General features: G+C 35.1%; 3 protein-coding genes across 6 annotated transcripts; all 3 read right to left on the bottom strand.

Moving 5' to 3' along the window:
- Positions 1-4,333: 4,333 nt before the first annotated feature.
- Positions 4,334-10,111, bottom strand: LOC111911869 (uncharacterized). Of its 2 annotated transcripts, none has more exons than XM_023907615.3 (9): positions 9,596-10,111; positions 9,265-9,329; positions 8,188-8,302; positions 7,861-7,984; positions 7,680-7,760; positions 7,279-7,596; positions 7,044-7,210; positions 6,103-6,932; positions 4,334-5,988 (listed from the first exon to the last, which is right to left on the bottom strand). In XM_023907615.3, the coding sequence occupies exons 1-9, from the start codon at positions 9,943-9,945 to the stop codon at positions 4,535-4,537; spliced, it is 3,504 nt and encodes a 1,167-aa protein (XP_023763383.1). In that variant the 5' UTR covers positions 9,946-10,111; the 3' UTR covers positions 4,334-4,534. The 2 variants fall into 2 exon arrangements, with proteins under 2 accessions (XP_023763383.1, XP_042753643.1); XM_042897709.2 differs by having other exon boundaries at positions 9,622-9,815.
- A 5,378-nt stretch (positions 10,112-15,489) lies between these two features.
- On the bottom strand, positions 15,490-19,129 carry LOC111911868 (probable RNA-binding protein ARP1). The gene is made up of 8 exons (XM_023907614.3): positions 18,729-19,129; positions 17,571-17,694; positions 17,143-17,251; positions 16,796-16,832; positions 16,443-16,623; positions 16,221-16,312; positions 16,037-16,107; positions 15,490-15,865 (listed from the first exon to the last, which is right to left on the bottom strand). Exons 1-6 carry the CDS (start codon positions 18,942-18,944, stop codon positions 16,260-16,262), a joined length of 720 nt encoding a protein of 239 aa, XP_023763382.1. The 5' UTR covers positions 18,945-19,129; the 3' UTR covers positions 15,490-15,865; positions 16,037-16,107; positions 16,221-16,259.
- An 878-nt stretch (positions 19,130-20,007) lies between these two features.
- Positions 20,008-24,203, bottom strand: LOC111911867 (WD repeat-containing protein 55). 3 transcript variants are annotated; one of them, XM_023907612.3, is made up of 16 exons: positions 24,016-24,203; positions 23,522-23,670; positions 23,380-23,412; positions 22,801-22,865; positions 22,588-22,675; positions 22,436-22,508; positions 22,242-22,348; positions 22,088-22,130; positions 21,811-21,867; positions 21,465-21,541; positions 21,310-21,358; positions 21,163-21,209; positions 20,992-21,065; positions 20,685-20,740; positions 20,328-20,457; positions 20,008-20,212 (listed from the first exon to the last, which is right to left on the bottom strand). In XM_023907612.3, exons 2-16 carry the CDS (start codon positions 23,614-23,616, stop codon positions 20,148-20,150), a joined length of 1,059 nt encoding a protein of 352 aa, XP_023763380.1. In that variant the 5' UTR covers positions 23,617-23,670; positions 24,016-24,203; the 3' UTR covers positions 20,008-20,147. The 3 variants fall into 3 exon arrangements, with proteins under 3 accessions (XP_023763380.1, XP_023763379.1, XP_023763381.1); XM_023907611.3 differs by having other exon boundaries at positions 24,024-24,202; XM_023907613.3 differs by lacking the exon at positions 24,016-24,203 and adding an exon at positions 23,762-24,004.
- Between the last annotated feature and the right edge of the window lie 3,481 nt (positions 24,204-27,684).

The raw sequence follows: 27,684 nt of genomic DNA, 5'->3' as shown, positions 1-27,684 counted from the left end.
AGGATGGGATATGGGAATGCGTGTCGTGAAAGGGCCTTGCGTGCTGCACACATGGTCGATGTCCTTGCCCGGGTGTGGTGCCACGTGTCGTAAGTTGGCTGGTGCTATGCAACGGCTTCTAGAAGGACATGTGTGGGGCGTAGACGTGAGCAACGAAATTGCAACTTCAAGAATGTGTAACTTCTTCATACAAGTTCCGTTTCCGACGTTCTTTCTATCAACGTTGTAGCTATCGATAGGATCTACAACTTTCATTTAGAATCCGTTGGCTAATTTTAAAGCATGTATAAAATGCATAACTTTGTCATCCGACGTCCAATCCTGATTGTCTTCTTACCGTTGGAATCCTATGAACGAGGTCTTCGACTCTCATTTAGATTGTATTGGCTAACAATCAATCGATCTGAAATTTGATATTCGAGTTGTCTACTACTATACTGAATCATAGAAAAATCATAACTTCTTCTAATGAAGTCAGATTTGGACGTTCTCTTTATGTACGCTCTCAGTTTAACAACTACTAAGATTTTTGTTTAGATCATTAAGTCTAATAATTGGCCCGTCTCCGATTTGGTATTTATGAAAACGTTTCCGAAGGAACCTCGGTAGAATGATGTTGCGAGAAGATGAGCAAAATAGTGAAGAGTATGAAGTTACATGCAAGATTGTTGAAGATGTCCTGGGTAGACGAGGTTAGTACCATAATGTATCTAATCAATAGAGGACCCTCGGTCACCTCAAGGTTCAAAATTCTAGAAGAGGAATGTTGAGGTCGAGGGATTCCATTGCTTATCTAAAGGCCTTCGGGTGTATCTCTTACATCAATAAAGGATGCATAAAGAAACAAGTTAAAAGTCAAGGTGAATAAATGCATCTTCATTAGGTATATAATGGACGTCATAGGGTACCACTTTTGGGAGGACAATGGTAGAAGCATTATCTAAAGTTAAGATGTGACACTCAACAAGAACGTCCTATACAAAGATGATCTAGCTTCTACCTCCGATCTGAAAAAGAAACTCGGAAGCGGAGAGAAAGGAACTTTATATGGGATATCAAAAGAAGACATCATGAAACCTTCCCATACTACAGGAACAAGCGAAGGATTTGGAAGCAGCTGGAGTGGGGATGATTTCGGAGACATCGGAGTGAGTGAGAGCAGATCCAAAATCAGTGAATCAATGATAATTAGAGAGCATCCACTAAGATCGTGACTTTAGGTATACTCTGAGGTCCACGTAAGTAAGAAATCTTATTCTTCTTTAGCAAATTATTTGTTGCTGACTACGAATGGAGAGCTAGAAATTTATTCTAATGCCTTGAGGATGAAAGATTCCATACAGTGAAAGAAGGTAGTGAAGGATGAGTTCCACTCACTTAACAAGAATGAGACTCGGTCCCTGGTCAAGTTACCCGTAAAAAAAAATGGGAACTATAGAACAACTTGGTATTTAAGGTCAACGACAATATCAATGGGAGAAAGAGATATGAGTCACCATGGTGTGAAGGGTTTCCAACAGAAGGTAGTAGTCGATTGCAATTAAATATTATCCTAGGTTCTGAAGATAACCACATTCAGAACCTTCCTTGGTATTTTTGTTGGGGATATTTTCATCTAGAGCAACTTGACATGAACATTTATTTCTTGCATGGAGAGCTTAATGAAAATATCTACATGGAACAAGCCAATGGTTTTCTAATTGTTAGGAATTTGTAAATTGATGAAAAAACATGTATAGATTGAAGCAAGCTTCAAGGTAGTGGTACTTTAAGATTTATGACTTCATGAAGAGGAATGGTTACACGAGAAGTGAAAGTGATCACCGATGGTACCAAAAGAAATTCAAGTCCTTTACACCATCTTTTATTCTATGTTAATGACATGTTGGTTGTAGGTTCTGACATAATGAGATCAACAAGTTGAAGAAGAATTTGTACCGACTTCGAGATGAAGGACTTGGGGATTGTGAAGCACATTCTTGTCATGAGCATAGTCAGAGACAAAGTTGTCGGCATATTTAAAGTTTCAAAAGAAAAATATATCTAGAAAATATTAAATAAGTTCAACATGGAAGTTGCCAAGGCTAGAAGTACACCTCTTAGGAGTCACTTGAAACTCTCCAAGAGTTCATCTCAGGAGATCAAAGAGGACAAAGCAAAAATAGCAAAGGTTGCTTATGTGCGTCCGTACTTGGTAGCCTGATGTATATAATAGTGTGAACCATACCATATATATTGCTCATGCATTGGGAGTTGTTAGCAGATTCATGTCCAATTCAGGACAGCAGCACTCAGAACGAGTCAAGTGGTTGTTTTGCTACATAAAAGGAACTTCGGACATTGCCTTATGTTTCCAAAGGCAGAAGATCATCCCTGAAGGCTTCGATGATGTTAGCATGGAAGGTTATGTAGATTCGGGTAAAAGCGTTGTGGATTATGTATTTATAATGAAAGGAACAACCATCAATTGGATGTCAAGGCTATAGATGAGTTTACTCTTTCAACCACATAAGAAATATATATATATATATATATATATATATATATATATATATATATATATATATATATATATATATATATATATATGACTTTAGTAGAAGCTAGAAAAGAGATTAGTTTTTTGAATAGCTCCCTATCAATTGGGCTTGAACCAAGAAAATTGTATCCTACAATATGATAACCAAAGCGTAGTTCACCTGGCAAGGAATTTGGTGTTTCACAGTAGGATGAACACATCAAGTTGATGTACCATTTTATCAGGGAATTAATAAATTAAGGTATGCTTAACTTGAAGAGCACAGTCTTGGCTTTGGCCCAAAGTGAAAGTGAACTTTGATCTCAAAAAAGGTTGGAGATATCCGGAAGAAGCTAGTCCAAAAAGAAACACAATTGCGACCATGTCCCGAAGCGCATTCTCTATTGCGATGTTCCTAATCGAAGTGGCAACGAAGGAGTTTCTAGCCTTAAGTTTCAATTTTGTACGTACAATCTTTGGGAACAAGTTTTAACTTTATGCCAGTCTATCAAAGTCATATTGGCCCAACCTAGACATTTGGGTTAACTCAACTATAATACCTCTCATTTATCGTAACCTTAGGTGTGATGACAGTGTGAGCTAATACTGTGAGTGTAGTAAATACATAGTTCTTTGTATACTCTTCGATTTCAATAAAAGAATCTCTAGTTTGCATGTGGACATAGCTTGATAAGACAGATCAAGTAAACCACATTAAACCTCTTTGTATTATCGTTTAATCGTTTTAGCATAATTGTCTATATCATTGTCCTTGTGTTTGTCGACGTCGCATCTTAATCCCCAACAATTAAAAAGGCAAATAGATTTGATTTGTATATGTGACCTTGAATTTGAAGCTATCAATCAAGTTAACCAATCCATAGTAGTTGATACCATATATCAAATCCACATTATAACATGCGTTATTTGATTGTATAACATTGTTGATTCACTCCCACGACCTACCACTACAAACAAGAAGTCTAAAAATCTGGTTTTATACGAAGTCATTTTGAAGAACACATCTATATTGAGACACAAAATTGTTTATTAAGATGTAAAATCCTAAGCCCAAAATAAATAAAAACCTTAAAAACTTTCATTACCAAATTAAATATTGTCTGAAATGTATAAAATGTCATTGATTTACTCTTCAAATGAATTCTTACGGAGACAAGGGAGACTCGAACATAAATAAAGACGTCATGTGATGTGGGATACACTAACACATGTTTGAGCTTTTTGATAATATGGTTTATCCTAAACATGTGATGGTTAAGTACAACACGAGTAATAATCACCCCGATAATCTATGCTTCTTCGTATTAATAAAAAAAATTAGAACAAACCCAATCGAAGATGAACAAAATTTGAAGAAAGCCCAAATTAATGCAACAACAATCAAAAACTATGATCGTTCTTGTTAATGTGTGGATTTAGTAAGTCGAAAATGTTGTTTGCTTCCACTACTCATCATCTGCACAACCCCAGTGGATCTTTGTTTCTAGGTTTATACCTTTCGTGTATGGAGGATGAAAATAGGTCTACTCAAATTATAGCATATTAACGCGATGCTCCTGAGTTTGTTTATTGGAAGGAAGATGAGAGAAAGGAAAGAAAGATTTATACTTTCTCTTGCTTTCCTTTCTTTTATTTTCTTTAGTGAACTTGGGAGAAGAGTGTTAAGTTGTTACGAGTGATAAATGTAGGAGCCGAGGAGCGTGACTTTCTTTGAAAATATAAATACCCATTATTTTGACCTATCAATGTAGCTAACTAGATAATAGATATAATCATATGAATGTACAAAACCCAAACTCCAAATGATATAGTTTCCTTTATTAATTAATCTCATCAATAGTCAACCCCACTTCACAAAAAATAAAAATAGTTCTTTCCATACAAACCCTACATCCACAAAACCTATTGATCGATTCAAAACAACCACGTCTAATCATATCATAAGATTGCGTAAGAAAACCAAAGTATGTATACTTACCACCCAAACAAAAAACATCACACCGGAATCGGAATCTCCTCTCCGGAACCGGAACCAGAATTCTTCCCGGATTCCAATTCCAATTGGAATTGGGGTTTCGAAGGGAATACAAAAATAGTCGAAGCCGCAACCGTTGGTTGAAATCCCGCTGTATATCTCACCGAAGTAATCGTAACCCTCGGAAGCTGTAAAGAGCCCGAACTTAACGGGACAAGTTTATAACTCAAAATATGCTCCGATAATGGTAAAACAAATGTCGTATCATTATGTGGGCCCGATAAAACGAAACTTTGTGAATCCGATAATGAAAACCTAATTTCTTGAAGCAATTTCGTCTGGTTATGAACCCGGGCATAATACGTGAACGGCTGCCCGAGAATCCCATGTGGCGGGCACTCTAAACTCACAATCAATGGCGGGAATTCCACGTTTAAATCCGGTAAATTTTGTTTTGTGAGAACTTCTTTCGATGAGTCAAAATCGCGTCTCCATCGTAAACAAACACTTCCCATGTTAAGTTTCGTAATATTCGCCTCTGGTTTTACCGTGAATACTTTTTTAAACTCTTCCCCGGGCAGGAGTGTAGGCTGCCCGGGATGCTGCCCGGAATCTTGATTTCCGGATTTGAGATTGTCATCGGGCTCGACGGACATTGAGATTAGTCTCAACGGGACTTCAGTGCAATTTGTGGTGCTGACAACGAGTATGCTTGTTTCGTTTACGGGCAGCGATGCGGGCTGACCGGAATCTGGGGTACGTTTGATTCGAGAGAGTAATAGCGGGTCCCGCCGGAAGGGTAGCATGAGGCGGTGGCTGATGACAACCGGAGTTTTTCCTTCGATTTGTAAGCTTTTATGGACATGTACTTTCGGGCTGCCCGAAACCGGGGAGTACCCGAGAGAGACATAAAGCATGATCGGTTTCGGACGGTGCCACCGGATTTCAAGATTACATGACCACGAATCACCAACGTTCAAAAACGGAACCGAAACCAACCCGAACGAGTTTTGGAATTTCCGGGGGGAATCGGAATCAGATTCCAATTCCAATTCCGGGCCCGATACGCCGAGAAGCTCGACATGAAGGTTATCCGTAGAGGATACTTCGGCTTCTCTCGGGCTAAGTAAACCGACCCCTCGGGTGTCCACTAAATTGATTTTTAATTCTCCGGAAAAGACGGAATGGCCCTTGGAGGTGAGGGTCACGGGTAACATGAAGTTTTCACCGACTAAAGCGGGACCCACAGAGTCCAATTTAAGGTCGACTTGCGGGTCGGGTTCTTCGACTTGGGTTACTTTCATACCGGAGAATGCGATTGCGGGGTCTTTTGTTGGTGAAGCTTCGAATCGGTCCTCGAATTTCCAAAGGGGTAAATCGGTCATATTGGCAGGACTTTCGGCTCCACAACATATGCTGAAATGGGGTCCGATTCGCGCGATCACGTATGTGCATTCCAGCTTTCCGCTATTCACTGTATCATGCAAAAGGAACAATTAAATACGAAAAATAGAAATGCACTTTCATTTATTCATGTATAACAGCATCATGTGAGATGTAAATCAAGTGCTGTAGTGGGCCCACTTACCTGATTTGATGTCATAAGTTAACCGTAACCACTTATTCGTAAAAAGTTGAAGCACGGGAACCGTTTCGACTCTCCGGTCAGGATGAACATTAGTAATCGCGGACTTCTCCCTTCTTCGTGCATTCACAATTATAAAATTACATTCCGATTGATTAAACTGCACTTCCAACTGATCAATCTCAACCGGACAAGGCAATTGGGATAAAATGGAAACCGTAATCAAAGTCGGAGCATACGGTTTCACAATTTGTTCATGAAACGCGACCGAAGTAAGCAGAACAACTCGAAGCGGACTCACAAGATCAATCTCAAGATGAACCGGATACTCCCCGTTCACTTTCACCCCACCACCGGAACTGGAACCGGAATTGGAATCAGAATCTTCAAGAACGATGGAAAACACTTCTTGGTGGATCCGTTCGACTTGTTGGAGAGAGGGGGACCCTCCGGGGCCGTAGTCTTTTTGGATTCCGGCGAGTGGGGAAAGAGGGAGGGCGGCCATTTCGAGGGAATACGCGATGAAGTCTTGGGCGGAATTGAGATTCCGGGAGCATTCGCGGAGGTAACCGAGGACTTCCCATAGTAAAGCCACCCAACCTTCTTGGCGGTAGAGGGTGGTGAGTTTATCAAAGTGGAGTTTTGCGGTGGTGTGGTCGTTTGAGGTGAAGTATTCTTTTGCCATTAGAAGGCGGCAGAATGAGGCGGATCTTTGGGATTTTGAGCTTGTGTATGCTTCGTATGACTTTTTTAGTAATCCGATGATTTCGGTTGAGTCACGGGATTTTTTGAATTCAGTGAGAGTATAGAGGGTGTAATCTTCATCTGTAATACTAGAAAACCAAAAAAGTATTTTATTTAAATATATTTTTAAAAAAAAATACATATATCATGGGAGAATAGAAAAGGTATTTTTAGTTTTGTATGTGTTTATGAAGACGTACAGTTGCATAACAGAGGTGTCCCCGAGATCAAGTAATCGAACATATTGACCGATGTAAAGAGAAGGAACAATGGAATCGGAACTGTCATCAGTCTCCGGAATGGAATCAGGCATGGAAAGAGCAACCTCTACACATGTTTTCTTCTCCTTTAAATATTGAGCAGCAAGCTGTGTCATGTCAAAAAAAAGGTTAAAACATAATTTAAAATTAATGAAAGTAGGTTGCTATTTCTTGCCTGATAATAGTATGCAGGGCGGAATTCCCAGGCTAAGGGAGGAGAGGAAGTGGTTTGCATAGTTGCATTGCTACTTTCAAGCAACTCAGCAAAAACTAAGAATTGTCTGCTTAGCCATTCCCAATGAAGAAAGTTTACTTGTGGTGGGCCCGTGACCTTTTTATAACAAGAATTATGTTGGCGAAACCATTTAATTGCATCCACAACTTTTCCACCATGTAAAAGTAATGTTGATATTTTGAAATGCAATTGTTCTGCAACTGCTTTGATCTCTACCAACCGTTGGATCGGAGGTAATCTAGTGGATGTCCCAATCATCTGTAGTTTGAATTGTCATTACATATTGTTAATAACAAATAAATAAAAATATATTTTTTAAACATTATTTGAAAAAAGAGAACCTCTCGTAGTGCATGATAGCCATCTTCATACATCCTCAATGCTTCAACCCAATCTCTCCTGAATTCTGCATATATAGCAACCTAGAATTGGATTCAAATGTCAAGATATTATGAACAGATATTTGCAACACTTGAAAAAAAAAAAACTTGTACAGAAATTTATAAAAAAAGAGTTTCTTACTTTAAAGCAGTAGCGGATATTAAACTCTATAGAGGCATAAGTCTTTTTTTCAAGCCGCATTTTAACCCTTCTTCCTTCATCCCTATAAAAGGTAACAGCTAGCTCTGCAAATATGCTTCCTAGCCTACATTTCAATCAGTAAGTAAAGACAACAAACATTGCATAATAAGTAACAAGGAGCAAGGGTAAGAAGGTAAATACTGTATTGATACAGAAACAATGAAAGCAGATACTACTAGTATTATTGATTGTATTTGCTTTCCTGCTTTATTGCTAAACTATCATACACTAGCAATAAATGGAGAGAGAGAGAGAGAGAGAGTATGCCTGTTTAGGGATTGGTTCAATTCAGAAGCATCATCAGGGATAAAGGTAACAACATATTTTGCATCTAATTCAGCACGTTTGCGAAGAGCAACCATGCGATCTTCAGTGATAAAATCTGTAACAAAAAAAAAAAAAAAAAAAAAAAAAAAAAAAAAAGTAATTTCATCAACAATGGACATTATGAATGAAGCTAATTGTGTTTTAGGTTTATGAAAGTGTCTACATTTATATTGTACTTTTGGTCCTAAAATAAACTTTGTTGTATATTTTGTATAAAAATACATTTTGTTGCATAAATGGGGAAAAAAGTAATATGAATTTAGCTTAGCCCTTTATGTGTATGCAAACCAAGATTTCAACTACTATATACAAAGTGCATAACATAATAAGGATTCAATGGTAAAATATCTACATCACATTTATCTGAGCCAATACAGATTTATTTTAGTACACCTTGTTACATGAGAGCCTTAAGCTACATTTAACTGGAATACTGCATAGATTTTCAAGCTTTACACTTTACAATTGACCATTAATATTATTACTCCATATTCAAGAAAACCAATGAATATCAAGTTAATATTTATCCTAACTTTACAATTAAATGATATTTTCCCCTGTTTCACAACATGTTCCCATTTGGGATGTCCATCAAGACTTGCAAGATGTCCTTTTTAGGCGGAAAAAAAGGATAAAGATGACGATCTTACCCCTAATGCAAAATTCTCAGTGTAATTTAATTTAGTTTTCTAGAATCTGAATTTTGTTTGACAATGGGAAAACTTCCTCTTCTTTTTTATTCTTTTCAATCAGGAACCACTATATGATCTAATGTGTTGTTTCTATTTTACTCTACCTAGCAGGAAATTGATGATGAGACTAAACCAACAATATTGTAAACTTGAAGGAGAACAAAGATAACAGAAATCAAAAAATACATAATTGATAATCACCAATGATGTTCATAACCATGAAAGCAGAAGTATTAACTTACAGAACAACTAAAAGGTATTTTATATGGAAAACATATGAAGTTATCAAATCAATCAAGCATCATACACAGGTAAAGCCACTTACCTCTGGAATTAAACCGCACAACGACCACCACTACCAGTTTGATATTCCTCCCTTTAATCACTGCTCTGTCATGCACAAAAACGTATAAATGAACACATACATTTAGGCTACAATTCGATTTCAGGTGTGAAACCTTCTAGTTTTGGAAAGTAATTTGTTTCTGTTGCCAATTCAGCACCAACATTATTTTGTTGTTAAAAATGCAGTCGGAATATTTCTTGGAAAGTGTAAAGTCCAAATCAATTTGAAGATAAAAGTGAAATCAACTCGAAATTTAACTAAGAACGGAGAGATTATCATAACAAAAAGGTGGAAGTGCAAAATGGCATACTTGAGGTTTTCGATATCGGTGCAGACCTGTTGCCACAGGGCGGGATCACCGGACAGTTGATCGGCATCGAAGAGAGCTGCAACAACTGCAGGAACCCTAGTACGATGCTTCGAGAGCCATTCTCTTTTTAAAATGCCGCTAGAAGTGTAACTTGACGGCAATTGATTTTCTTTTTCCTTGGGGGTTTTGGCTATGACGGAGATCTTGGAAAAATCTGGTAATGCGAGTGTATTGATCGGCGGTTGTTCCGAGTGGAGATGAGTTGAGATCGTGGCATGGAGGTCTGGGTGACCGACGATAGATACTAGTGTGACCGGTGGTGTTCGGAGTTCTTCGGGGTAATCTTCCATGATTGTAAGAATTAGGGTTTTGAAGAGGGCGGAGGTGGCGAAAGGTTGAGGAGGAGGTTGGTGGTGGTGGTGGTTTTTCGGCAATGTTCAGGGAGAGCTGATCTGAGCAGGACGTGGTTGCGATGTGTTTCTTAAGGTGTGATGGAATATGGGACTCAATGAGTTGACTCATCACCTATGTAATGGATTAAAATAAAATAGGCAATGTAGATACAAGTCATTATTTTGGTATTTTTTTTGCTTTACTCATTATATTTTATTTCGATCTATAAAAAAACACATTTTTAATAAATTTCCACTCCGACCATTTTACACCTATTTTGTCGAACAAGACTAGGGATGAGCGTGGGACGGAACGGGTACCGACCCGTCCCGTTCACGATTTCCTAAATACCGAATTTGATCGAAAATTAATCCCGAGTACCGAACCGAATTAACATCACCGGTACCGGTACCGGGAATGGTACTGGTACTCGGTACTAGTACCGGTACCGGCGGTACCGATTCCCGAATTTTATGTATTTGGAGTACCAAGTACCGTCCCATATTTTTAAATTCGGTACGGTTCGGTACCGGTTCCAGTACGGTACCGGTACGGGATCGGGATGTGGGACAAACTGCTCACCCCTAAACAAGACTACCTCAAACCTTACCACTAAAAATTACATTATTTTTGTATAAAACTAACACCAAAATTCATTTTAACTCCAACCACACATTAAAAAATTACACTAAAACATATTTTAATATTATAAAATACAAAACAATAATTATAAAAACTAAAAAGCAATTAAAATAACTCATTTAAAGAAAAAATGATTTAGTGTTATGAATAGTGGCCTCTATATATAGAGGCCATATTTCTTACAACAAAAATAAAAACCATTTTTAGTGATTGATTGAAGCATTTTTGATCTCTATATCACAAAAATAGAGGTCCGTTGGAGATGCTCTAAGAGATGTTAAAGCTGGTTTTTTATTTACATACATGATATGTATAATGTGACAAACTAACAAAGAAAGTTATTTTATGAAAGAAGATGTTATTTTATAGAGTACATATGATGTAGGTAAATTTAGGGTTTGTTGTGAAGATCTGTATACCAACTTGGATCGTGATATCACTTTCCGAACTGATATTTCTACCATATGTCTGGGTTATAAGAAATTCAGTCTAGGATAATCCAATTTGACACTTACGTTTCTAGGCATAGAAAACGTAAGCCAATATGCTAAAGGATTCTGTGAAAGTATGATGAAAAACGAGAGCTTAAGATCGTAACCCTCCTCTGAAGAGGAAGAACTGTTTATGTATTAAACGAGATTAGGGTTTCATTAGGGTTGGGTCGTCATTAGTTGCTTTGGAAGCAAGTCATGATAATCCGGATTTAATGAGGATTTAGGGTTACCAAAACTAACGAGATTAGGGTTTCATTAGGGTTGGGGCATCATTAGTTGTCTTGGACCCCGCTAGGGGTGCTGCCCCTTTAGAAACCCCGGACCCAGGGGCGCTGCCCCCGCACCCCCGACTAGTCGTCAAATCGGCTTCTAATTCGATCTTATACATGTGTGCACTTCACACAACCCCGTACATATATTAGAGTGCAAATTATGAAGCCTTTAGCTCACATGTTAGTTCCACTTACTTAAAATGACATGGTGACACTAAAATCACCAACATATGATGTCATGTAAATAAATACTACCTTCGTCCCAAATTGATAGTCTACTTTTGACTTTTGAAGTCTTTTTTCTTCAACTTTGACCTTTAATATTTTTGATTTTGATTGATAATACTTGATGCAAAATATTAGGATGGATTGTATTTTAAATGTTTTTTCATTTTTATAAGTTTTATCAAGTAATATATAACACAAATAAAAATATTTAAAGAAAAAAGACTTCAAAAATCAAAAGTAGACTATCATTTTGGGACGGAGGAAGTATAAAATTATATTAGTTTTAATATGTGCTAGCGCGGAAATAGGGGGTTGTAATGCTCACAGTGGAAATTTCTTTCAAAACTAGGTGACTTCCATTACCGATATATATATATATATATATATATATATATATATATATATATATATATATATATATATAGTGGTTAAACCACCAAAACGGTCAAAGTATATTGGCTTGGATGTATATTGCTCACTGAAATATAAAATTTAAACAAGTTTTAGTATTATAAAGCACAATAAAGACCGGTCTAGTTTATTAACTAGATATCTCTTCATATATAATTTGTATAGAATGTAGAAAGTTATTAAATAGTCGTCTTCTAAAATCATGTCTTCCATGTCTCTTGAGTTGATTGTCTTTTCGTTTTTTCGGGAAAACTCGAGTATAAATAATGTTCTACTCTTTCATTTGTACTTATCTTGTTTCTTCACTTTCTTGTTCGAGTTCTCTAAGGCAATAAGAGCATACAAGCATTTGACTACATAGTCAGGGGATTATAAATACACCGATTTAAGGGTCAAAAACCATTTTAAGAGTCAAAACCAAGGTTGTCAAGATTGGGATCTTATGTAGAATCATTTTTCGCTTTGTAAGATCGTGATCGTAAGATCGAATCGTATCGTGAGATCCTACCAAAAGCATTTTAATACATAAAAAATATATTGTCACTAATCTGTTAACAATAAAATGTTTAAAACACAAAAAATACATATCGAATACATCATTTAGTGATAAACAATTCAAAATATTGTCCAATATCTGATATAATCATCCAATGCCCGATATAATTAGAAATACATATCAATTACACCATACTTATTAGCAATGAGGAATCCCATATCCGATATAATCATCCAATATTCATTTTGTGCATAACCCAATCCAGTGCAGTGAAACTCAACGAGTGATGTAAGTTGTTTATATAATTGTAACATCCCCATCTGACACATATCACAATATTGTTCACTTTGGGCTCCCAGTACGAAAGCTTCTTAGGGGGTCACCCATCCTTAAGTTGTTTCGCCCGGACACGCTTAACTGTAGAGTTCTTATAGGATCTGATGCCCTCACGGCTTTAAAACACATTGTGACAAGGAAGGTATCTACACCCTTTATAAGGAAATGTTTTGTTCTACTTCCAAGACGATGTGGGATCAGGTGCAACCCCCTGGCATGTATCACAAGGTGGGTTGCACCTGATCCCACATCAGCTTGGAAGGAGAACAAAACATTTCATTATAAGGGGTGTGGATACCTTCCTTGTCACAACGCGTTTTAAAGCCATGAGGACAGCGGATCCCATAAGAACTTTGCAGTTAAGCGTGCTTGGACGAGAGCAATCTAGGGATGGGTGACTCCCTGGGAAGTTTTTGTGTCAGGAGCCCAAAGCGAACAATATTGCGATACGTTCCAGATGGGGACGTTAAAAATGGTATCAGAACTGGGACACGAGTCGATGTGTTCGATGGGCACGTTGAACCCTATAATGGGGGGTGAAGTTCGGTTGCACCTGATCCCACATCGGATTGGAAGGAGAACAAAATATTTCCTTATAAGGGGTGTGGATACCTTCCTTGTCACAACGCATTTTAAAGTCGTGAGGACAATAGATCCCATAAGAACTCTGCAGTTAAGCGTGTTTGGGCGAGAGCAATCCAGGGATGGATGAGATCCCACATCGGATTGGAAGGAGAACAAAACATTTCTTTATAATGGGTGTGGATACATTCATTGTCACAACGTATTTTAAAGCTGTGAGGGCAGCAGATCTCATAAGAAATCTACAGTTAAGCGTGCTCGGGGGAGAGCAATCCAGGGATGGGTGACCCCTGGGAAGTTTTTGTGCCGAACGGACAATATTGTGACACGTGACAGAGGGGACGTTAGAATAATCCTAAAAAAATCATCATTCCATATCATCTAAAGTCTTCTAATAACGTGTTGTATAATTCTTAGCGGATTTGACGCCAATAATTTTGACTATACCCAAGGGAGACAACTACTGCCAAAATTCACAATTTTCATCTCCCTTTACATCTTCAATGTTTGTAACGTATTGATGAAAACTGAGAATGCACGCCACATCTCCAATGATCTTTGGTGAGCAAAAAACAAAGTTTGAAGCTCATTTGTTAATGTATATGCACGACTATAGTAGATATAGTCATTCTTAGCCAAGAAAGATGTAACAACCTTCATTTGAGTTTCACCACTATTCTTCTTCATCTTAAATTTTTTGCATGCAATATATAGTTGGAAGAATAGATAAATTTTCTACATTTTCTTCTTTAAAGTAGATAATATATCTTTTGGTTTCACATTTTTTCTTATCAGATATTCCACTAATCGGGTTTCATCTTCAAAAATACGCCCTTGGATATGGGTGACCTTCTAAATATAAGGTGGGATCGTGATTATGTATTTCACATATGGCTTTTAATGACCAACAATTATCTCTAGATGAATACTTGACTTTTAGTGCAAATGGACAATTTTTTTTTTTGTATCGGTGTTTTTTGTGGATTTTTTTTAGTTTTGTATGATTACACTGAAAAAAATATATATTTAAGTTAGCAGTGGATCTTTTTATCACAATAACATAACCAAGTCTGTGCCCCGTATTTTGCACCCAGTCTATTAGTTGTTGAAGAGAATTAAATACCTAAAAAATGATTTTTTATTAAATACTAGTAAACTTATTGATTAATAACCATATTAATAAATCTAAAACTTTATACCATGTTAGTTTCAAGTTCTTATTGTGTGACAGGATAGAATTGCTTGCCCTCCATTGATAAAACCGAAACATATATATACAAAATAACAATAATCAAGCCTAACTAATAGCCTGACAAATAGGAGGTAATTATCTATCCTAAAAATATAAGATATGTACAATATTTACAATATATCAATATATACTAATACTAATAGTCCCTCGCAGTTGAAGCAGGAGCTTTGTAGACGCTTAAACTGGATCGGAAGCTCTCAAATAAGTTATGTGGAAGGCCCTTAGTAAATATGGCTGCGTATTGGTAAGCGAAGGGTACATGGAGAATACGTATATCCCCGACCCGACTTTCTCTCTAACAAAGTGAATGTTGATTTCTACGTGTTTTGTTCAGTGATGCTGGACGGGATTACCTGAAAGGTAAACTGCTGAGATGTTATTACAATATAAGAGTAGATTGTCAAACCGGAACATGTAGCTCAAGTAGCAGATTACGAATCTAGCAAGTTTCAGCCACTGTGTTAGCGACCCCTCTATATTCAGCCTCGGCACTGGATCTGGAATATAGTTCGTCATTTAACTTCGATAGACAAATATTTTGACCAACTCATTTTGTTACATTAACTTCAAAGTACTTTACATGATATGTGCACACACAGATATGCCATATGCACAATTGCACATATGTATTTAACAAAGTAATATATTTTTCGAGGCTTATATATGAACACGTGCATATATGCATATTATAATTTTTATACAACATCAACGTACTTTATTTGACATATACACATGTGCTCATACAATGCATTTAGTTCTTGCATATTTTTATAAATGGCAACTACAAATGGTTTAATGAGAGATTCATAAGGAGGTCATATGTACATAAGTGAAGACATAAAAAACAACTGTAATTCTTGTTTCTGTTACTTTCTTACGTCATAAATTATACAAAAAAAAAATCCATCAAATATTGACTTAAAGACATGCTTAACACTAATCTAGTTGACAATTGAGTAATCATATGTTGATTCTCTCATAAATCATAATACATAATTTTGATTTTGCTAGGAAACCAATTCCTGCAATCTTGTTAACAAACACTCCACGACTGACCCCCCATAAAATGCATTTGTTGCACTTTGACCCCCGTACTCCAGGATTTGGAGTTTTGACTTTCGATAATTGACTTGACTTTGACCTTCGTCCATGACTTCTCATCACCTGCAAACCCATTAAATAAAAAAAGATAAAAACTACAGCAATAATAGCAAATATTAAAGATCAAGTATTTGATCTTGTGTTAAGCCCATTGTAAAATTACAAATTTGCCCTCATATTCTTCTGAGCATGTACTTTTAATTTTTTTTTTCTTCTTATTAATGCATTGTATACCTCTAGCCAGTAAATGAAAATTCATCCAAGGTGAAAATTGAAGTCTTCTGAAGAACCACGTGACAATCATCCTGCAAATAATGCAAAAGACGTAAATGCCCTCCCACCTTTATCAGTGAAAATTTCCCTAGAAAGGTTAAAAAGACCATAATACCCCTATTAAATATATGGTAATGGAACGAACCTTAAAAAATGACCAGTTTGTCCAATGATGACATCATCTTCATTCGGATGGAAACATATTCCTTGCCTGTCCAAAAGACGGTGGAGCAATGCCTGAAATAAATAAAAGTAAAAATAATTATTCAACACTCCGTTCTTCCTTTTTTTTATTAAAAGACGAAAATACCCTCATCATAATTCATAACAGATATAAGATAAATCTATAGAAAAAAAAAGGTTTCACCTGTAATGACATTAGGTGTAGCATATGGCATAACATTAGGAGCAGGTGTTACAATTCCCTGAATAGCCCTATACCCAGGGCTGCCCGGGGCAGGCGGGCCCATCTGACTATATGGAAAAACACTGCCCGGACTGCCCAACATCTGAGGGTGGTGGTGGCCCACATAAGGATTATATGGAACCTGAAAAAATAATTATTAAACCTTACAAAAGTACAAGTATTTCTACAATAAAACTATTCTTCCATTTGAAATCTGATTTTTAAGATAAAATTCATAGTAAACTTTAATAACATAATTTTAAAGATAATAAAATTAGTCTTTTTGAAGAATATGATATGATAATTTTATTCACCTGAGGAAAGACATATTCGGGTCCATATGCTGAATATCTGTCAAAACCAAATTTTAAATAAATTAAATGGGATTAAGAGTTCTAAGTAAAAGTTACATATTTTTCGGTATTGAAATATATAGAAACTAGCAATTATAGTCTTCAATAATAAATATATTAAACATGATTATAAAAACTAATAGTTATTTGTTTATTATAGCACCCTACTTCCATTTTTTCCTATTAGAACATTGTACTTTCAACTTTTCTTAGTAAAGCATTGTACTTTTATAAATTTACCCATTATACCCTTAAGCAATAAATTTAAAACCCAAATTGACACATTTTTTTTTGAAGTGATAACTTACCCATATAAAGAATAAGGGTATTGTTGATAACCATAAGGAACCGGTTGATGATAGGGTCCTCCCATGTTTTGGGGACCCCACAAGTAGTGTCCTGTGGGTCCCACATGTCCTACAATAAAATAAAAAAAACACGAATACTTGCATTATTATCGATCAATGGCATATTGGTCTTTTCATATACATTTACTTTCATTCCCTTGTTACAAGAAGAATACAAGATAATAGCTATATTATTGATATTCTACTGGAAGAGCCCTAATACACCAATTCTTTTTTTTATATTTTCATTTACAATTTCAAGAGTAAATTAATGGAATCTGTTAAAAGTGATTATATATTTGAACATCATATATATATAGACAATAACACTTAATAAGAAAAAAAAACATTGACCTAAATAAAGGAATTAGAGGCTAAAAGAAATGTACCATATGTGAAAGAAGGTTGGGCCCTCCCAAGGGATGCCAAATTACAATTTGCCCTCCTACCATCAATAACTGGAGTGGGGTCCACACAAGCCCTTTCTGCAGCTTCAGCCTCACGAAATGTTACCTAAACTCCACCATAATCACAAGATATATATCACTAATTGTTACACATGACACAATTGATAGAATTGATAGAATAATGTCAATGGAACAAAAATTGTAAATTCTTTAAAAAGATTGAACAAGGTGGGACATGGACTCTTGTTCTCTCGTATGTGCAAAAGACATAAATGCCCTCCTCATCCTCATAATCGAAAATAGCTCTGCAAAGTTTGTCCACGAGACTAGCTTTTTGGCACTACTTTTGATGATCAGAAATAGATGGGTATTTACGTCATTTGTACATACCATAGAATGAGATTTGTCACTATCACACCTTTTTCAATCTTTTTGATGGGACAAAAAAAACTTATAATTTCCCTTGATATGTAACAAATGGGCCTAATAAGTTAAAAAATAATAATAATAATAAAAATCAGATTTACAGAAGAGAAAGAAAAGGGTGAAAGAGATGTCAGCTTATAAGGACAATAATAGTAATTATGATTTCATGGGCATGAGGTGGTCATTACACAACGGATATTGATTTTTTTATTTTTATGCAAATCCAACATCTAACATGCATATGGCATTTTCCTTTACATTATATTAGTATGGTTAATTGGTTATTGCTTCCTTCAAGAAAACAGCAAAAACTTGCACGAAATTTATACAATCAACTAATCAACAGAAATGAATATTTCCTTTTGAATCATTCATATAAAAATAAGCAACAAGGAGACTGTCATGTAAGAAATAAACATGCAGCAGAAGGGTAAAAAGTTTCAAAACTTAAACAAAGTTTTGACACCACCTAATTCATTCTTGTAAGGGACAATTCTTCTAAAAATGTCACTCGATTATTGTTGATCTTTTACTTCTTTATCCTTATGAACTTATCCTCGTATATACAAAAAGGTGATAGCTTCGTTCAGGATACTAAAAATATCAACTTCAGTCATATGTTACTCGATATAAAAATGATCAAAAAGTACTTTCATACAGAAACTTTGAAGCAAAACCAAAACCAGAAAAATATAAAGGTTTGAAGAAACTCACAAACCCATAGCCTTTAGATCTCCCTGTATGTTTATCAGTGATGACAACAGCCTCTAAAATATCTCCGAATTGATCGAAATAACGATGCAGCGTCTCACTATGTGTCTCCCATGCCAATCCTCCGACAAAAACCTTGGTGTGCGTGGTGTCTCCAAATGGAAAATTCAAAAACTGTAAACCAGGCCCGTTACCTCTGATCGGTTGATAAGCAGCCATTGATCAACTAATAACTGTTGTATATATGAATTGTGTCTATAAACGGATGATCAAAAGCTGATTTCACTGGTTTGATTTTCCATTGTTATACGTAAGGAGAAACCCTTGTAGAACCCTAATAAGAGGATTTTGGAGAAAGGTGGAATGATTGAGGAATGGGGGCATTTGAATATTACGGGCGGAGAAAGCATCTTGGCGTGTAATTATTTGACGAGTAGTGGGGGTTTGCACAGTGCTGACGTTATACCAATAGTTACAGTTTAGCCCCTTAACTATGCTTATGTTGACTCATAAAAGCACGTTTCGGAAATCATTAACTAACATTCATCCTTATTTGAATTAGCAATGTTTTTTATTTTTACAATTTATTTAAAAAATGGGTTGATAAATCTCAATATAATTTAATTCTTATTATATGTGATTACTACTACCGAATTTATATACGTTGAGATATATATGATATACAAGTTACGATTCTTATTTTCCTTCTTTCAAGTTTTTACTATATATTGAGTATTGAAAGTATCTATTATTAATGAGTATTAAGAGCTTCTTATGAAGTATCGTTTGATGTGTTGTGTATGTTCTTCTATAGTCATACTGAATATTGACTCTCAATGCTTTTACCGCCATGTTTGTCATGGAGTTTTTGGTTTATAGTTTTTAATAAAAAAAAAAGTTTCTAACTTTTGTGAGCTTTTATCATCATTAAAAATAACCCTAAAAAACTATCTAATCAAGTTACTTCCTATGTAACGTCTTAATGAGCATATAATACAATAAAATTTCAATTTCAAACCTCTTACAACATACCAATAGTGCCAAAACTTCATGGTCCAAAAAATGTTTTGTTAATGACATACCACCCCAAAGTTGAAACATGTAAGATTCAAACCTATAACTTCATTTTCAAGTGCCAAACACACGTAAGATTCAAACAATAAAAATCACTTTTGACATATAGATTGAAAAAAAATATATATGGTGAACAGATGATGGGTATTTAACTTTTTAATAATATGTTTAAAAAATTAAATCCCTCGAATAATCATGTAAAACAAAATTTAAGAGAAACCATAAATAAATAATTACTAAAGAAACACATTGACAATATTTGGAATACCCGTAAGTTATTAAAAAAAAAAAAAAAGATGAAACATTGTCACATAAAAATGCTTTTTTGCATGTTTTCATGAACTTAAACTATAAATCTGCAAAGAAATCACTTGTGGTATCGAGGCCAGCTCCGTTGTTTTTCCTCTTTGTGCCTAAAGAGAAGAGAGCCAAAAGCAACAAGGGTAATATGGTCATTTTAAGTTAATAATGACAAGGTTAATAAGAAAACGTTGTAAATAGAATGAAATGAAAGTAGAAATAGACTACCTTTAGATGATTTTGGAAGAATATCATCCTTATCCATATCCATATCCATGTCATCATCACTGTCAGCAGCAGCTGATTTACCCTCTGCTTTCTTTCCAGTACCCTGCAATAGACTATCGATATCCCACATCTACAAAAAGAAAAAGAAAAAATAAATAAATAAAAGCAATCAACAGTTGACTGTTGAAAGAGAATTGCAATCTTTTGTCCCACACAAAAAAGGTGGGGATAGGGACTCCCTCTTCATCTCTAGTACATGTAAAAGACGTTAATGCCCTTCTAATCCTCATAAAAAATAGCTCTACAAAGCTTGTCCAGGTGTAATAAATGAAATTATAGGGACACAGAGAACCACACCTTTAATATGGAATCATGTGATATGCTTCCAAGATACTTTCTATCATGAGAAAATGCTGTTACAAAAATAAACAACACAAGGGCAAAATGGTCATTTTTTCATAAATGTGAACGTTGGGATGTTCACATTGACGACCCAGAGACTAAAAAAGGTTATGAAACAATGAAATAGGGACCAAAAAGACACAAGGGATTCTTTTTGGACCATATCAAAAGAAACCGATATAACATAGGGGCCAAAAGTGTAAATGAATTAATTTATTTTCACATAAATAAATTAATTAAATAAAATATAAATAAAGCTTACCGAGACGCTCAACGGGATACTCTGAATGTTCTGCAATTGGCTGAATTATCCTGTTGGGTAATATACCTACCAAACTAAACAAAATAACAAAAATAAATAAATAAATAAAATAAAAAATTATGATTATTAGAAAATATAATTTAAACAATGCAACTACAAAAGCCTGCTCACTTGATGAGACCATTTTCGGTTCCAGTGATGACCCTTTCTTCATCAAGCTAAACAATATTGGAAAGGGGCAAATCAGTAATTTGTAATAAATAAATGGATATTGATAATTTGTAATCATTTAAATAAAAACAAAAACATCATTCTCACCTTCAATAAGGCATTTACTGGATTTGGAGAAAGACCAGTAAAGCGATCACTGGAAATTACAAATAAAAGAGTTAAATCTGTGCAAAAGACATAAATGCCCTTCAAAAGTACATTGCTAATATAAAAAAAATTACCAAATTTGCATTGAGAATTACCTGCAATCCTTGAAAAAGCCCCATGAGTATAATAACATGGTCCCACTTTCAGTCCCACATATAACTTTTCTACCATTCTGAGTACCAAAAATAACCACATATTAGTATGAAAAAGACTAATTTACCCTCACATGCAATGCACATGACATCTTTAATAACACCTTTCAAAAGGCGACAATTTCAGGGACTAAAAGTGTGACAAAAAGACTTTTTAGGGATGAAAAAGGTTAAAAATGAAAAAACAGACCATATTTGTAAATATCAACTAACCACAGGGACCAAAAGTGTAATTTACCCTACATTCTATTATCACTCTTTATTAAAAGAGTTGCTCTCAAAAACATACCTTCATTATCGCTATAGATAATGGCTCATCTTCAGAAAACTCTGATTGGGTTTGAACCTGAAAAAATAATCAAAAATTAGATTTATTAATTATTATATTTATATCATCAATGGAACATAATTTTATTTTTTTCCCAGCCCAATAAACTCTCTTTGTGCAAAAGACATGGATGCCCTCCTCGTCAAAAATAGTACTAAAACACATGCTTTCTATAGCTATTTTTGATGATGAGGGTATTTACGTCCTTTGCACAGACAAAAGATTGAAAACCAATTACCTTGCTACTTCGTAGGTTACAAACAGATAGAGTGCCATCTCCACTACAAAAAAATAAATGAAAACAAAAATGATTTTATTGTTAAAACGGCTTACATGGAATTTTCCATAAAAAAAAAGAAAAAAAATATTAAAAAAGGGACAACTTTTCCTACCTTGTTCCCAATAGTTTCATGGAATCAGGCTCAAAGGTCATATCAGTAATATACTCTTCATGAACTTTAAATGAATTGCAGCATGTCTGCTGTCTTGTATCCCATACCTACATTTAACAAAATCAAAATATGAAATAATAATAATAAAAAAGATATTACTAAATAAAGGAAAAATATAATAGCAAAAAAGAAACCTTTATATGCCCTTCATCACCTCCAGAAGCAATTGTTGTTTCTGTGAGATTAACTAGCCTGTTCACAGCTTTCCTAAAACAATATATATTGTTAAAGCAAATCTTATAATTATATATAAATTTTAAAAAAATAAATAAATAAGAACACCTACTCATGAGAATTTTCAAGACGAGCAACTGGAGATCCTGTTTCAATATCAGTTGCAAGAATAGAACAATCTGGAGAACCAGTGAGGATCACTGATGACAAAAACACACATTCAAAATCAAGTTTAAAGAAATAGCAACTATGTTGCTACTGAGGGTAAAAAAGTAAATTACATGGTTCAAGAGTATATAAAGTATAAACAATGTTGGTTCATTACCACGTCCTTCATTGATAAATCTAACAGCTCTACAAGATTCACTGTGTGCACGAACTTTCAACACCCTGAAATGATAGTTTTTAGAGAAATCACATTATAAGAACGGTTTTTTAATGACAAAATTACCCCTGAAAAAATGTTATATACTTTGTAGGGAACAAACAAGAAGGGTATGATTGTAAAACCCCGGGTTTCCTTTCCTTTCTTTTCAATTCCAGAACATGGTCAAGAACATAAAATGAAGTAATAAGTTTTCTTTACTTTGGATTCTTTCCATTTTCATTGTTTTTTCTTCAAAATATTCCTTCCTATATTTATAATGACAAAAGTGTCCTCTTATTTTACCCTAATATCTATTACCAAATACTTACACAAAATTGTAAATTGTGAATTTTCCTTTGCTTTCATTCCCTTTCTTTCCAACTCAAGAAAACATATAAAATAAATTTTACTTTACTTTCCATCCATAAAGACACAAGAACACATTGATAAGAGCACATTGCTGGTATAGTAAATATTTTTTTAGCAAAAATGTTACAATTTACATATGATAAGGTATATTTAACTCATATACTTTACCTTTGTGGTTCAGAATCTTCAGCATATCGATATCTACAAGGTATAAAGATTGTTTGGTTAGATAACATTCAACTACTTTGTATCTACAAATTGTAGCAAACACACATAAAGAAACAAACAGCATGTGGCAATATGGACTTACACATAAAGATTGCCAGTGATTAAACCAGCAGCAACTAGCTGATTAGAAGGATGAAAATCAAGGTCAAATGCTATATTCTTCACATTAATCTCCATATGGATTAACAGAGCAGCAAGCTTTCACTAAGCTAGATTCTTCTTCGCCTTAATCTGCATATTTTTGAAGAAAAAATCAATGAAAATTAACATATACCGGGTTTCGCTTTGCTACAAACTGAACAAAAATTCAAATAAAACACACATTCAGTCCATCGAAGCAGAATTGACAGACTTTATAAGGAACAACTATTCACAATAGAATGAACACACGATTTTGGGAAGATTTTAACAATTGATTCTATAAGGTGTTCTTGTAAAGTGTGCTTATTCTATTACAGAGCCTAAACTGAATAGAGTGGATCATTGCGAGAGATGGATCAGATAAGGTTTCAGGGAATAAAAACTTATCGATTTTTGGTAGAACCAATCACACCCAGTCAAAAGAGCAAACTTTACCAGTTTACCTGCTTATTTTTTGGTAGAAGAAGATGGAAGTAGGAACGATCAAAGGGAGGCGGGGCAGCAGCTAGCCAGCAACCGATGAAAGACGCAAAAACTACAGAATTTGGGTAGGGCTTTAGAGCTAGGTTTTAGAAACTCCTTTCAGTATTTGTTACCTTGCGCATTGCCGGTGGTTTTTGGTTAGGGAAAATGAAACCTTACACATGAAAGTTTTAATATTGGGCTAAAATTTTTTTTTTTTTTACATCATACCACTAAACTTTATTTTTACCTTTTAGTTACACCATTATCTAAAAAATTAGACAGTTTACCGGTTACAACATTTATGTGGCATGTTGATGTGTCGAATAAGCTTACGTGGGATACTGATGTGTCGAAGAAGTTGAGTTGTCCAACAACCCTTATTAATTGAAACCCTCAATTGGACCATCATTTAAGTGTTTCTTACCCTTTTATGAAAAGTCAAATCCTTTCCACCGACTCTTTCCATCCTCAAGAACAATGTCTTCGAGCTCATCCACTTCAAGGAATCAGCTACAAGTGACTCGTGTTCAGTCGCGAGAAGGTGTAAAGCTTTGTGATTGCGGCGTTTCGACTAAAAAACGAACGTGTTGGAAGATAACAAACCCTGAGATGCATTTATGGAATTGTCAAAACATTTTGGTAGGTCTTGATAATCCTGATCATGCTACCTTAGTATTATAGTGTTTGACTGTGGTGTTTTTTCGTGTAAAGACAATCATGGTAGATTTGTATTTTGAAAAAAAAAATATAAATAAATAAATAAATAAAACTAATTTTATTTTTCTTCTTGACAAATAGTTGTGATTGTGAATCAAACACATTTCGTTAGTACATTAAAAGTAGTTGATTTCCTTAATCTTTATTTACTATCCAAATCAAAGCATTTTCATATATTGATGGATTGGCTTTTTACAGACTAAGTTGAAGAAATGTAGCTTCTTTGAATGGAAAGATGAAGAACAGGAAGAAGGGTACTACAAAAACCTTTTATATTCTTTGAAACATAAACTGGATGCTAAAGAGGATTTGTCTGAGATAAACAATTTGAGGAGAAGGATTATTGAAGTGGAGTTCCTGCTGTCACGAGAGCAATCTAAGGTGTCAAAGAGTGAGAAAGATGATGCTAGGAAGGCAATAGGCAGGTACAATATGATAGTTGTATTGTTGTTCGCTTGCTTGGTCTTTTGTGTTTTGAAGTTAGGGGGTGATTGTAGTTAGTTAGGGTGGTTGGTATAAGCTTTTGAATTTTTTGTAAAGGCAAACTAAAAAGTAAGTAATGATGGGCACATCCATATGTTTGGAAGCTGCTTTTAGTTACAATTTGGGGGTGTCAACCTTGATGTGTTGATGTTGTAAGCTAGTAAGTCCCTAATGAAAGGGCATTTGATAACTACTGTAAAAAAGTTATTGAAAGCCCCAATTCTAAGGCATTTTTGTATAATCAAATCTTGAAAATGTTGATGTTATTGAAACATTTACATGGATTGTATTCCCAACAATTACATTTAATGAAATTGGTTATTATGCATGGTATTATATTGGGAATAAAGTAGAAAGTGGTCCATGTGGAAGTACACTATGTATAGGGCCATTTGTAGTTAATAGTCAGTGGGTGTTTTTATAATGGAAAAATGGGACCTTTGAACCCATTATAGAGCCATATCCGGGACCATATAACACATTCACATGTATGCACATTATTCCAAATTTTTCCATGCAAAAATATTCAAAGCCATATGTCATGAGTTTACTTAAAAAGGCAACATACTTTCATAAGTTACCAAAATATCATTTCATGTCAACAGTTTACTTAAAAAAGCAACATACATTCATTAGTGACCAAAATACCCTTTTATGTTATGATTTTACTTAAAAAGGCAACATACTTTCTTAAGTGACCAAAATACCCTTTTATGTCATGAGTTAACTTAAAAAAGCAACATGCATTCATAAATGACCAAAATCCCCTTTTATGTCATGGGTTAAGTTAAAAAAAAAGCAACATGCATTCATAAATGACCAAAATACCATGATCACATCACATGTATTTAACAAATACAATTACCTTAGATTCAAACAACAATCCATATATACACATTAAATCCAAATAACCATCATCCTAATACATATACTTTAAATCCAAATTACCATCATCCTAAGATACATACTTTAAATCCAAATAACACAAAGACAAATTCCACACTAATCAATTAGAAGAGCTTTTCCTTTAGAATTTCCTGCATCAACACCACCAATTCTTTTGCCTAATTTCAGCTTCAAGATTCTCTCTGAATTTCTTTACCTTATCCTTTTCAAAATCTGTAACATTCTGTTTATTAAAATGTAATTTTTGGATTTATTTGTAAAGAATTTTAAAGTTTGAGGGCTGTTTGGTAAATTATGGATTTAATTTGAAAAGGAATTTAGAAGTCGGGGTATGTTTGGTATCATATGGACTTAATATGAAAGTGTTTTGGATGGTTGGGGCTAAAAGGGTAAATTATGTACCTAAGTGGAAAAGGCTTTGTCATGAAGGGGCTATATGGTAACTTCTGGGACTTAAATTGTTATGAATATTGGATGTTGGGGGCTGCTTTGTAAATTGTAGCTTAAATTGAAAAAGATCTCATGGGGAGGTACTAAATGTGTTAAGTGTGCATAAGTTTTGAATGGGGCGGGACTTAAAACTCGTCACCTTCCCTTGTTGCCTAACCATAACCTTAACTATTCATGGCCGCCACCTTATCCCTCCATCTCTTCAACCGCTTTCTTTCGTGAATCTATAGCCGCACCACCCTTCCTTCTCATTTCCGATCAATCAAGACCGCTAAGCACTACTATTCTAGGCCGATGCCTTTGTCGTTGAGGTGAGCTGTCATTCAGCACCGCTATTTCTCACGCTACCGGAGACAACAAGGTTAGCGAACGGGCTTCCTTCCGCTGTCGTTCCGCTGCCAACGAAGCTGTGAACTGCAAGGATCGTCATATTCTTCTTCTTCCTCTTCTTCCTCTTCTTCTTCTTCTTCTTCTTCTTCTTCTTCTGCTTTTGTGTTGTCACCGGTCTGCTGCCATCGCCTGTGCAATTCAGTGTTGCTTTGGTCATCGTTTTCCACCCCAAGAGGCGGTCGTGTTCGTGTTTCACGTGAGTACGGGTGTTTCTGCTCGTGTTTGGATGCGTATTTCAGATTATATTGGCGTGTGTGTGTGCTTGGTCGACCAGAAGTGGAAGAGAACCACCATGGTGGCTTCCGCCATTGTTTCCTTCTCTGCTACCACTAGCCACCGTGTGGTGGTGGCTATGTGTTTGGAATGGTGTTTATTGTGTGTGTACTATGGATATCATGTTGTATAATCAGATTTTTAGCCGGAATAATCAAGGAAATTGTGACATCCCCGTTTTCACGACCAGAAAAGACCGGCTTTGTTTATGCTTTATAAAAATCAAAGTACCTCTTTTAATAAAAATGTTGCGGAATTTGTTCCCAGTAAAACATGATAAATACGTTTTCAAAACATATCCGAATAAAAGTATTTTTATTCATTTTAAAATATTTGGGATGTCATCGTCAATACAAAAACATAAATATAAACAGAACTTACATTCATTATCACTAGTGATTTATATCTCCTTAATCTCTC

Source organism: Lactuca sativa, chromosome 8 (assembly GCF_002870075.4).
Source record: "Lactuca sativa cultivar Salinas chromosome 8, Lsat_Salinas_v11, whole genome shotgun sequence".
Classification (NCBI taxonomy): Eukaryota; Viridiplantae; Streptophyta; class Magnoliopsida; order Asterales; family Asteraceae; genus Lactuca; species Lactuca sativa.
The sequence above is the reverse complement of the archived record's forward strand: the minus strand, read 5'-3'. Positions and strand labels throughout refer to the sequence as shown.